General features: G+C 33.9%; 1 protein-coding gene across 2 annotated transcripts in view; it reads left to right on the forward strand.

The window, feature by feature from the left end:
- Positions 1-281: 281 nt before the first annotated feature.
- The window catches only part of Papst2 (adenosine 3'-phospho 5'-phosphosulfate transporter 2), a 34,157-nt gene continuing 21,305 nt past the window's right edge, over positions 282-13,133 (forward strand). Inside the window, exons 1-2 of one of the 2 annotated variants that reach the window (XM_081746279.1) lie at positions 282-551; positions 12,203-12,377. In XM_081746279.1, the coding sequence (XP_081602405.1) occupies positions 12,222-12,377 (156 nt within the window). In that variant the 5' untranslated portion in view covers positions 282-551; positions 12,203-12,221. Of the gene's footprint in view, positions 570-12,202; positions 12,378-13,133 lie in introns of both variants that reach the window. The other variant, XM_081746278.1, reaches the window with a different exon arrangement.

Raw genomic sequence — 13,133 nt, forward strand, 5'->3', positions numbered from 1 at the left:
AGAGATTGTCCTGTGCGTTTCCATTCAGCGTAAACAACATTCGATGCTCAATTGTCGCACGGACATTTATTGGATGTGGCCGACTTGCTTTTTTAAACTATTTTAGAGAAAAAAAATAAAAATGTATAACTTTTATCGTTATATGCATCAAGTAAGAGATTTTAGTTCTTAAAATCTTATTTATCACATATATATTTTATATCTTTCGTAGAAAATATACATGATGAATAACATTAAAATTAAATATAGTAATTTCTGCAAGTATGATATTGAAACACTGAAACAAAGGCGATGCAAGGATGCGTATTGTCGCTGTGCGAGTGTAGTTTGTTTTATGTGTACGTCTACGTTAGTGTTTGTAGTATATATGGACACAGTGGGGAAAACAAAATTTCGTTGAGGATAAATTCATAATTTTTGTTTTAAAAAAAACATCAGTAAATATAAAATTACAACATGAAGAACATGTATAGAACTGTATTTTGGAGCTGCAGAGACACTAAAGATATACTAAAATTGTGATTCAGGAGTTGTGCTTTCGTAGCCGTCAGGTGTTTTTTTAATTGCCGGTAATCCGTTTTGGAAATCAGAAGTAAAATCAGTGTAACAAGCAATATATGATACGGCAGCTGTTATAAACTAAGGCAAAAGTGCACTTTGAGCAGAACACTTATAGGATCTGATTCACAATAAATAGCAATATGAGGAGTTACACTCATTTCTTTCTTTCTTTTTTTTTAATAACAAAATGAGTCCAAAATTCTCTTACCCTAAACTAACCCGACCCTACCCTACTTATCCCTCCCTACCTTACCCTATGTGAACAATACTTCTCCTGTGACAGAATCACTTGTTCTGCTCAAAGTGCACTCTTACCAAAATTAAATTGTATAAACATTTGTTGACACTTTAAGAATACCGGAAAGAATTTATAATCAATGTATTTTAACATTTTCAAGCTCTCTCAGTCCCGGGTTCGGTCTCAGCCACCGCCAAGTGAACTTTGTGGTGGACAAACACCGTGTGCGTGGTTTTCTCGGGTTCTCCCGTTTCCTCCTACTTTCTTCATTCTACCATTTCATTCATTACTTATCACCGTCTCCTGTAGCCTAAACGACACTAACGTGGGATGTAAAACTTAAAAGATTTCATTTCATGTGATATACATACACTTCTACATGTACTTCTTTGATCAGGAAATGTACTCGGGTATGTCCATGGTAACTCACGTTACGTAATGACGTATATTTTGAAGGATACAAACCACAATAAACTTAAAAGCTCCGTTTTTTTTGTTTTTTTTTTTTAAAGGAAAGCTGTCATATTTATACAGATAATTACCAAATATTGTCATTTTATATGATACAGCAAACCTAGGAGAAAAGAAAATATTATAGTAACTCACGTTACAAATTTTTTCCCTACGTTCAGAACCTGTGACTTTTTAGTACATTTTCTTTTGTCCTGTCATAGCTATGTGCATGAAATTACTATGTAAGATAGGGACACTGACACACACAATTTAATTATGACAAAAATATTAAATTTTTATTTACATTTTATGACTACTTATTTTAGTGGAATATGCACAGAGTCGGATAACTCACGTTACATTTGTCAACGGTTTTTATTATTATATATTAGAAAGAAATGCAGAGATCTTATTAAACGCTTGCAGAGACATGGGTTTAGAAGTTAATGCAGAGAAAACTAAATACATGGAAGTGCGTCGGGACCGGAATACAGCAAATTATGGATGCGTTAAAATGTTAGATAATACTTTTGATAAAGTGGATAGTTTCAAATATCTAGGATCAATATTAACAGAGGAAAATCATATTCACGAAGAAATTAAATGTCGACTAAAAGCAGGGAATTCGTGTTACTATTCGGTTCAAAATCTTTTGTCGTCGCGAATTCTGTCGAGGAATTTGAAGCTTAAAATATACAAAACGATAATTATGCCTGTTGTTCTGTATGGCTGCGAAGCATGGTCACTTACTCTGAGGGAAGTACATAGACTGAAAGTATTTGAGAAAAAGATCCTGAAACGAATATTCGGACCCAAGAGGAACGAGAATGGGGAATGGCGAAAACTTCACAACGAGGAACTACATAATTTATATGGTCTACCCAATATTATTAGGGTCGTCAAGTCTAGGAGGCTTAGGTGGGCGGGTCATGTAGCTAGAATGGAAGAAAATAGAAACGCTCTCAAAGTCTTGACTGGAAGACCAATCGGAAAACGACCATTAGGAAGACCTAGGCGCAGATGGGAGGACAATATTAAGATGGATCTCGCAGAGATTGGAATACAAAGTAGAAACTGGATGCAGTTAGCTAAGGATAGAAGTCAGTGGAGAGCTTTTGTGAACGCGGCATTGAACCTCCGGGTTCCATAGGCCATAGAGTTAGTTAGTTAGTTTTTATTATTATGTATAAGCAACATACATTTATAATAATTTGAAATAAGCACAGTTTAAATTAAGTTGAACATTGAACTATACTTTAAGAAAAGGTTTCATCAGTTATATGAAATTTTACTTGGGATACCGACAGAAAAAAGTAAGACCTATGTAATAATAAATAAGGCTTGTATAATATAATCAACATTAAAACTTAGTAGATGAAAGGTAACCTACGGGAAAAATAAGAAAATAGTAATTCTCTGAAAAAAAAAATTAATGATGCCAGCTACATACAACTATATTTTTTTTTATTAAAAGAACAACTTGACTAAAAATTATAACTGTATTTCTTTCATGAATTTTTGTCCCTATTTCCGTGGACATACCCAGTCGTACTACCTTATGGATTATTTCTTTTGTAACAGGAATTGTATTTCAGTGTGCTGATTCACTTTCGGAGGGCTTAGCCTTATGGATATAATTACAATGTCCGTACACACGCCATAAAAAATCTACAGTGCATAAAACGGGTTAAGTGTATAGTTGTTCCTCCGTTTTTTATAAAAATTAGAAAAATTTACAGGTGAAATAAGGTAAGAAATAATGATTTGGGGTTTTTATGTGATGTTTAGGTGTGTAAGTTTGGCAGTAAAGTTATGTTTAATACGGAAAAAGATACGTAGAAGTGGGTACTATTTGCAACACGCGGAAAGTTTCGATGATTCAGCAGCATGCTAGTCATATAGGATGGCGAATCGGTGCGCTGAATGTGATATTTCGGCATTGTTTGACAGAACATATATAGGAATAATAAAAAGAATCTACTAAATTTTTATTAGAACCACGGATTTCTGAATTTAAGTGAGAATTGAAGCTTCTCTGAAAACCGGTTCCAGTCACTGTTTTAGTTTAACTAAAGTCTTACCGGGTCACGTAAGCTAACTTAAACTAACCTAACCTATCCTATCCTAAATTAACCAAACCTATCAATGTTTAATGCTTTAAATGCTTTTTTATAGGTTTGAAACTGAAGGTGTAACTCTAAACTTAAGCCCATAAAACAAAGCAACCTGTGTTAGGTGCCCACTAAAAGCAAAAAGTTTATCTGATGGAGTAAAGCTGGTAAGCCTTGCGGGTTTGTCCGTAGGGAGAAAGTGTGTCAGTAACAGTAGGCACGAGCCTGAGCGAGAATTCAGGAAACACATTGTGTTCTTCATGATACTAGATACCTAACCTGTTTGACAGCGTTATCGCTACCAATCATGAACTAACACACTGCATTCACATAAAAATTCAGTCCCTCATGGCTTTCTTATGGACTATTATATGCATAGAAGCGTACATTTTGGATTACGTTTTTTTTTTTCACATTGTTGGGGATTCCAGAGTTAGAATCACATATATATATTAATTAGTTATATATTGTTCTTTGGAAATAACGTTATATATTTGTTGTGTAAATTTTGCTCATTTATGGGTCCGTAAACTGGGATAGTGCCAATATTTATCGTAAAAATAGCTAGTAATTCTAATGCCTTTCTATACTCTTGTTGTCGCTTACCGATATCCCATTTGCCCATGTTAACTCCTCGGCAATCACACTGCCTGAGGTATTGGGGAGGAAGAAATGAATGGGGAAGGAAAGAAGCGCCGGGTATCATAATGTGAGGTTCCATTTCGGAATTGCCTAGTGTGAATGAGGAAAACCTCACTCAGCTTGTTGATAAAGTTTCTACACTTTTTCAACCGAGCCCGAGACCGCTTGCACTAAAGGGGAGAGCGTTGGTGACTGCGCTGCGTGGGGCCAATTTGATTTCATGTAGTGTAGTGCAGGTTTTCTTCTCTGCGTAAGTATACCAATCCCCTATCACTAGTGTAAACTTGGCCCAAACCTAGTCTGTTCGTCCACGGCAAAACGAAGGGGATTACCGTGGTAACAAGCAAGAAATGCCATAATCACTATTCCAGTCTTATCAAAGCTTAATTATATAATTAGCAATGATTAGGAAGGATGGTGACCAATGCTTGTTCGTCTGAGGACCCATTTCGAAGTTGGTAAATCCAATTGTATCTAATTTCTATGTGTATAAGAAACTGGTATCGTAATCCTAGAACGCTCATTTATATTATGAAAGATTCCTGAGTCTATCCTAAATTGTTTGACTCCTGAACAGTGACGTAGCCAAAAAACACATCAAGGGGAGGCTAATTGTTGCCAGGTCGAAGAATTCTCCCTCCCCCTCCCTCTATCCACAACACACTTGGCCTACATAAATGGTAGACCATTTATTTTGAAATACTCTTATAACTTTTAAAAGCTAACTTTTACAAAGTGCCGAAATTTGCATGATACAAACATTAAGATTGAAACCTTGTTTGATACACTCTGCGATACCACCAGATTGACCGTGTTGTCAACAAACAAAGATAATATATACATCAGGTTACGTGTATTTCAGATGTACATGTTAAACAAAAACTTTTAGTTCCGCATTTTTTATTCGATGTTGCAAACTAAGGGCGCTACAATATCACGAACCATCGAGAACTAGTCAAATTTTGGAAGTTTCTACAACAGCAATAACTTATTGAGAAGGACATGACAATGCATGTCGAAGACTCAAAATGACGAATGCAGGTGACGGAAACGTTGGTAGTATAGCTACTAGGTGAAGGAAAGATATGGGAACAATAGTTTCCACAGCGCGGATGACCTAAGGTCCATTTGTGATGGAAGGAGTTCGGATTCTACGTTAATCTTTAGATCTACGTCTCATATAGCCTCGAACCTGAAGGGGAGACTAGTGCTCTCTCTTACCGTAGTCGCTAATGCTCTCACCTTTGGTGCTAATAGTCTCAGGTTCGAATCCCCGGTGGGATCATTCGTTCGGAAAGGTGTAAAAGCCTTTTCAGGCTAGCCATCCGGAGTGAGTTTCTTCCTGGGTTTTTTCTCATTCACATCAAACAAATGCCAGGATGGTGCATAACATAAAAGTTTTATAGCGCTTCCTTCCTTCACCACTTCCCCAGGTAGTGTGATTTCCGAGGGACGTCATCTCTCATACGTGACGGGCTTAAATGGCCATAGATGTCGAAAGTCCAGAAATATAATTTCTATTTCTAATTCCTGAAAGGGATACTGAACTTTAACCCAATCGGAGAACATGTGGCCGATGAGGGAAGTTTAGCTTAAATAAAAATGAGTAGTGATTCGGATACATCTTGAAACAGTTGGCCCTGTCTCAGCCGTGATGCTTAAAAAAAGGACGATAAATTTAAATCAAAATATAATTAATCCGTTGCGTTGTTTATAATATTCACTGTGTTAATCTAAGCATAACAGATATAAGTTGTAGTACAGTCCAACGGAAAAACATTGTCCTCAACATTGAAAATGCGTGATTGGTTTGCGGGAAAATTGGGTAATGTACCGATAGTGTGGTTAACGCAATGACACGATAAGCCGATACAACTTACTGTGATCTGCAGAACAACTATTCTTTTGCACTCTGTGTTGAAAATGTTGCAAAAAAATTACTTGAACATTGGGAGATGGTCGTTGTTGTTCCTATCCCCAAGATTGATGGGAAAAATTTATCCGACTATAGACCTATTTCTTTGTTGATTATCCTACCCAAGGTCTTTGATAAGTTGTAACCGACCGATTACCGGTTACATTTCTGTTTAAGTTGGTTCCCGTATTTTAATGTTTACCGGTGGTTTACGCAGTGTTAAAGTTGGTTATTGTATTGTAATACTGCGCCCTAATGTTTCTAAAGATTGTTTTGACGTTAATTTGTTTCGTTGCCAATGAAATAAATGGTGCAAAGGGTGATTAGTCTTATATGAAAGATGCAAACACCAATAATTTACCACTAAATTTCGAACTGTCTTTTCTGCAATTGCTCGCGTTACTGCACTAATTCCATTCATATGCTTATATAGTGACATTTAATTTATACTTTACTTTACCTTATATAATTCTGTCAGTTGTTCAGTTGTCATGCTGCCTATTATCAATTTGACATGCAAATCAGTGTAGTTGTTCAGTTGTCATACTGCCCATCATTCATTTGTTGTTCATTCTGATGTTCATTTGGTACTCCTTCTGGCTATCATCACAAGGGGGCACTCGAATCGCTGTCAAGTAATCGCTGTTGATTAAGATGGCGGACAAGCTCGTAGTTGGATCGACTTAGTGTCATGACAACCGCGTAAATAAAACCTGGCAAATATAGGTGAGTTAAAATTTTTATCATATTTAAAAAGCTATAGAATCCGGATATTAAATACCATGCATAACTTAGTTTATTTCGAAGGCTAAGTGTCGGTATTGACATGTAATGGTTATAAATATTATTTCAATCGTGGTCACACGTTCTAGTATCGAAAACACGTTTATAAAGGTCTGGTATTGTGAGAAAGATGACGTAGTTCACCACCATGAGATAAAGAATACAGAAGGCGGTCTGAGTTAGGCTCCTTTAAATTTCGGAAAATTCGATAGCTAAAACAGTTCTGGAAGTCAACCCTGTCTAAATTTTAATATTTTGGTCAACCTGAATAAGTAGAAAGAAAAGGAAAAGAAAATCGAGGAGCCTGACTTCAAAATTAATTTAAACACCGTTAGGCCCAAGGCCGCCAAATACCATCTCCGCCATTACTGGTGAGGTATAGTGATGGCAAGGGGGATGTAATTCTTCAAAGTTGACGACAATGGGCCACACGGACGGTCTCCTACGACTGTAGGGTATCGAACTGGTGATCCAGTGGCATCAATTCTTTTGAAGTTTAAGAAGTGGGTATACGAAATCTGCCTATTGAACTGAAAGATTGGACTTGCATAACCTGTGGAACCTTCCTAACTGGTAATATCTTTTCTTTGTTTTTCCTTGTTCAGTCATGAAGTGCTTCAAGATTACTATGCGTAGTTAAATCGAAAAGCGTTACGCGTCTTTCAAGCTCATTGTCATATTCCACTCATGTACTTATAATTGCATGCCATAAGCATATATGATCGAAGTATGAAATCTTATGTACTTGATACGTGAACCTGAAAATCTTGTGTGTTGATACGGTAAAACTTTACTTTGCACGCACTCTTCCATAGTAATGTACTGTAAGATTTTGAATGTTTAGGTTAGGTAGTAATGTACTTTGAGATTTTTTTTTTTTTTTTTGAACGTTTAGGTTAGGTAAGCTTAGTTAAACGCATGTCCCTTGATGATGTTTATTTTGTGAAATATTTGCTGTAGGTTTAGGTTAGGTAAAATTTGAATGTGTGAACCATAATAGTTATGTTGATTAGGTTAGGAAATTTAATTTTGTCCATGATGTCAGATCTAATATGTGCCTTTTGTTTTGTCGTGTGATATATTTTGTTTTTGCCGGGGTGAACTTTACTTTGAACGCACTTGTGATAACTTGACGGTTTATGTTAGAATATTAAATGCTCCGTAACGTATGTCATTGGTAAATGTTAATGATGATGAAATTTCTTTGAGGGTGTTTTTCATATATATATATATTACTGTGTCTTTTTTTTTTTTAAATACATTCGTGTAGGTTAGGGAAAAGTATGTCGTAAGTGTAGAGCCGGTAATAATTGTACTTTGAACGTGTTTTCCATATTTTGCCGTGTGTCCTTTTGATATTATTTCGTAATATAGTTTGTATGTGCGCTTTCCATATTTCATCGTGTGCTCTTTAATATTGATTTGTAATACATTTCTACATGCGCAATATGTGTGAAATCGGAAAAATTGTACTTTGAACGCGTTTTATTATTTAGTGATGTGCCTTTTCCATATTATCTCGTAATATGCTCGTAATTTAAAATTCTCTTTCATATGTCTTGTCACATTGTTTTCGTAACATATATTTAGTATTGTAGGTTAGGAAAAATTTAAGAGAAAAGTAACGTATTCTTTGATGTTGATATCGGTCTGTGCTGATCCGGTGAAATTTTATTCGAACATACCTTTGGATTTAATATCATTATTTCTAAAACTATCACTTCGTGCAACGTTTTTTTTTTTTTTTTCTTCTGTAGGTAGATGTTTACTTCGAACGTGTCATGATTATAATTACGTGCCTATCCAATCCGTTAAACATATATTTTGCCTCATCGAAACTAGTAACGTTGGAATATGTCTCAACTTGCTTCACCCAATTAGAATATGATTCCTTACGCGTATCCATCCCTCTTCAAGCTTAACTGATTATGAACAGAAACAATAATAAGTTAAAATAATAATAGTTGGAAAGGCGTTCTAATATTTGAACCTGTCGAGTAGATTTTTTTTTTCTTTCACTCACTATACATTTGTAAATATTTCATTCTTCATTGATAGCAGTGTTTTCCACGTTATATATATATTATGAAAATGATGAATAGGCTAATGTGAAGTAATAATACTACTTATTCACGTTAAGTTAAAAGAATGACGTTGTAGTAGTAATGATACGGCCTATGTTTGTATTTCATTTGATATACGACAGGGATACCATAAAGAACGAACGCTCAATTAAGATGTTTATTTATAAATATAGAAGTAGAGAGGATGGATCGCAAATTTTGTGTTAGTATTAAGAATTTCCTATATGTATTAAAGTTGAGAATTATGTCTGATAATCTGAATATGTTAAACCATTATGATGACATAATTTCATGAAATGTTGATAGAGTATCTTTGAGATACCACGATGGAGGCAAATGTTTAATAATTTTATTTTTTTTTTAAATCTGTTATATTGTAATTAACGAATGGCACGAATAAACTAATCACGAAAAATTTAACTCTATGATTTCGAATGCAATCTATAAACTTGAACTTGTACAGTTCCAATTGCTCAATTTTCTTTTATAATATATTAATTAAGTTAAACAATGTTGACTCTTATTCTTGGTTGGCCACAAAACAAGAATTTGGAAATCTTCTGATGATAGATAATAACTTTATTATATTGTCTTCCTTCTCTTTTGTTAAAGCTAACGCAACCTGAACACTAAGTCTAATATAACCTTGATTTTTTTTTTTCCAATCCAGGATTTGCCTGATATGTATTCATTTCTTTTACGACCGTAAAATTCGGTTTGTTATAAAGTTAATATATAATTATTTATATAATCATGTTTATCCCAATACTACGATCTATCAACATGGCTTTATGAAAAATAGGTCAGCTACAACTAACTTAACATCTTTTATAACTGATACTCTTCCCATCTTTAAAAGTAATGGTCAAATCGATGTAATTTATTTTGACTTCTCTAAAGCGTTTGATAAGTTACCACATGACATCTTAATTTACAAATCGAAATATTATGATCTCTCCATTGTATTTATTGCTTGATTAGTATCATACTTGTCCCAAAGAAAGTTTGTGGTTAGGTATAAGGGTAATCTTTCAGATGTATATAACATATACTCCGGTGTTCCGCAATGATCAAATCTCGGACCACTTCTATTCCTTATGTTTATTAATGATATAACTGAAAATTTGGATTGTAAATGTTTGATGTATGCAGGTGACCTCAAAATCTACAAGACTATTGTAAAATTTGGATGATTGGTTGGTGCTCCAAAATAATATTAATAAAATACTACTTTGGTTTCAAAACAATGTACTACCTTTAAATTGTAACAAAACCTTTTCAATGAATATTACGAATAAATCAAATCCTTTTTTTTATTATTATTATTTATAACATAAATGATACTCCAATTAGAATTGTAGATACTATTAAAGATTTAGGTATTGTTTTTGACAGCAATTGTTTTTCAAACAACATCTTGAGAATATAACTTCCAAAGCGAGAAGGAATCTTGGAATTCTTAAATGGATGTCCAAAGATTTTAAGTCTGTTAAAACATGCCTTATTCTTTATTTTTTCAATGCTAGAAGTCATCTTGAATATTGTTCAATCATATGGAATAGAAATATAGATTATATATCTACTACTCTGGAGACAATTCAAAATCTTTTTCTTGCTTGGTTACGCTGGAAGTTTAAGTGTTAGGAAGGTATGTCTTTGGATGAAGTTAGGATGTCCTTAGGTATGTTAAGGTTGTCTGAAAGAAGGATTATTTTGGATCTTAAAATGCTACATTCAATTCTTCACGGTAATTTGAATTTGTTATCAATAATAACTCTGTATACAACCAGTTATCATATAAGAAATTCGAAAATATTTAAACCCATTCAGTTTTTCAATGATGTTCCTTCGTATAAAATTTTATCAGTAGCCAATGATTCTGCCAGTGTTATTGACATTTTTTATCATAATTTTAGTAATATACAAAGACAGTTATATAATAATTTCATTATCAGCTGAGAGTATTATTTTCTTTTATATAACAGCATGTTTATTTTATGCATGATTTTTTTTTTCTTTTCTGTGCATGTTATTTGTACGGAAATTGTAAGTGGGTAGTTCTGTCTGCAATTTCCAGTATGCAATGAAAACTATTATTATTATTAGTTATTTCTAAGCTTAGTTCAATGTCTCATGATTATGTACCACGACTAAAGGAGACTATGATTATATGGATAGTACTGGTGGCATGACGAAACCAGCCCGAGAAACCCATGCACACGATGTTTGTCCACCACGAGACGCACTTGGCGGGAGCTGGGATCGAACTAGGAACTCGCGCCAGACATGAGCTACCGCAGTCTCACAAGGGAATTCCATAGCTTCGTGTGTACAGCAGAACATAAATGCCTAAATGGTATATTAAGTAGAAATATGGCTTTAAATATACGTACAAAATGTAGTAAAACCCAATATTACCCAAGAAAACCCAATTTTACCCAATAAAACCTACTGGGCTTTTTTTTTTTTTTTTTTTTTTTTTTTTTTTTTTAACGTGGGTTTTTCACGATCCTGTTACTTATTCATCTTTAGTCTACGGGAGATAATCCTGGAACGTAAAACAAATATTTGATTTCATAACGGAAGGTGTTAGTCATCATAAAATTTTCTGGACGCCAAATTCTTAACATATATGTAAAGATCTCGGCACGTAAATTTACGATTTTTGACAAAATACAGTGATACCAGCACTCTGCGTGATTTGCGATACTATGGTATTTACTACAGCATAGAACTGTCATAGTTTTACGTAAAAGACGAATTTCTCCTAAACAACAGTTTCAATGTATTATATATCTACTTATGCATGTGTGAATTATTAGAATGCATTCTTTGTTGTATGTGATTCTGTGCGTAAACCACACAACACCCATTTAAAGGTATGTCATATGATCGGATATATTTCAAGAGAAATCTTCCAAAATTTAATAACATTAGTGTGGAGAAAATTTAAAATAGTTTAACAAAAAAATCCTACCAACTGCTTAGGATGCAAAAGCAAATCGTTTTATTTCTTATCTGGCTGTTCAAAATCCATTTTTTTACTTAATTTATGCGAATGAAATAACCAATAGTTAAAAATAATTAAAGACATGCCACTAAATATTGTTTCATAGGAATGGAATTTTCCCTAATAGAAGCATTTGGAGATTTTTATTGGGTCGTATTACAAAATAAACACAAGCTATGGTACAAAATTATCAAACATTAAAATTGGCAAGAGTATCAGCTAAGGTGAAAAAAAGTAATTGCAAGCTGTCGTGTGCGCTAGTTCAATATCTTAGAAATTACGTAGATTCTAGTTGACTTATTGACCTAAATCATATTTTTTAGAAATGGTTAATTTTATATTTAAGTAGATTGCGTTGCAGCAAATGTAATTGTAAGTTGTAATTATGATATGCTTCTCCTGCAGGGAATAAAGTCGAAGAGGAATGGATGTTAAAGTACAAGTTGACAATTCAAGTTCAAATGAAAAGCAAGATGTGAAGATATTATGTCTGGACTTGAACCATTTTAGTCACACCGTGCAATTTTTGCTTTGTTCTTGCGCTGTTTTTGTATTCTATATACTTTATGGATATTTACAGGTAAGTTTAGTGTGTAATAATATCTATATTTGATGTTCTGTCTGTTACGTAATATTTGGTGTGAAACTTGTCATTTCTTCCTTTTGGTGACAAAACAAAACGCAATATACAAAGCTAGAGTGAAGAAGCACATTAGGATTAAAAAAAAAAAAAAAAAAAAAAAAAAAACACTCCCAATAGATTTGTCTAAGCACATAAGGGAGAACCATCATACAAAAAGTAAGGTGAAAAAATAAAAATAAAAAAAATGAGGCAAATAGACAATTTTAATAGCACCTTTCTTCTGCATCGTTTTAAAATTACCGTTAAGTATGTCGTATGCTATTCTGTGTTCCCTTTCACCCCTCATCATACAAGTCCTGTTCCTTGAGAAAATTTACCGAATGTAAACAGAAATTTACCAAATGTCAACGAAAACTCGGAAATTGGAAATTGGAAAGCAGGTATAATAAACCCTTTATATGTTAGTCAAATACCTTTCTGTGCACAAATCGTGAAAACAGCTAGAAAGTTGAGCCCTTGATTAAATTACAAAAAGAATTCTACTGGTAAATTTGTATCACACTAACTCTTTCACTGAAAGTTCGTTGTTTCAATATAAAGATTACACATACAACATATTTGTGTGTAATATTTATGTTTTCTGGGGGGTACGGTGGGTCAGTGTTAAAACACTTAACTCTGGTGCGTGGAGTCCCTGATTCGATCCTCGCCCAAGTAAGTTTGTGGGTTTTCTCGGGGGTACTCCCGTTTCCT

The sequence above is a fragment of the Thermobia domestica genome, chromosome 18, assembly GCF_964235325.1.
Source record: "Thermobia domestica chromosome 18, izTheDome1.hap1.1, whole genome shotgun sequence".
Lineage (NCBI taxonomy): Eukaryota > Metazoa > Arthropoda > Insecta > Zygentoma > Lepismatidae > Thermobia > Thermobia domestica.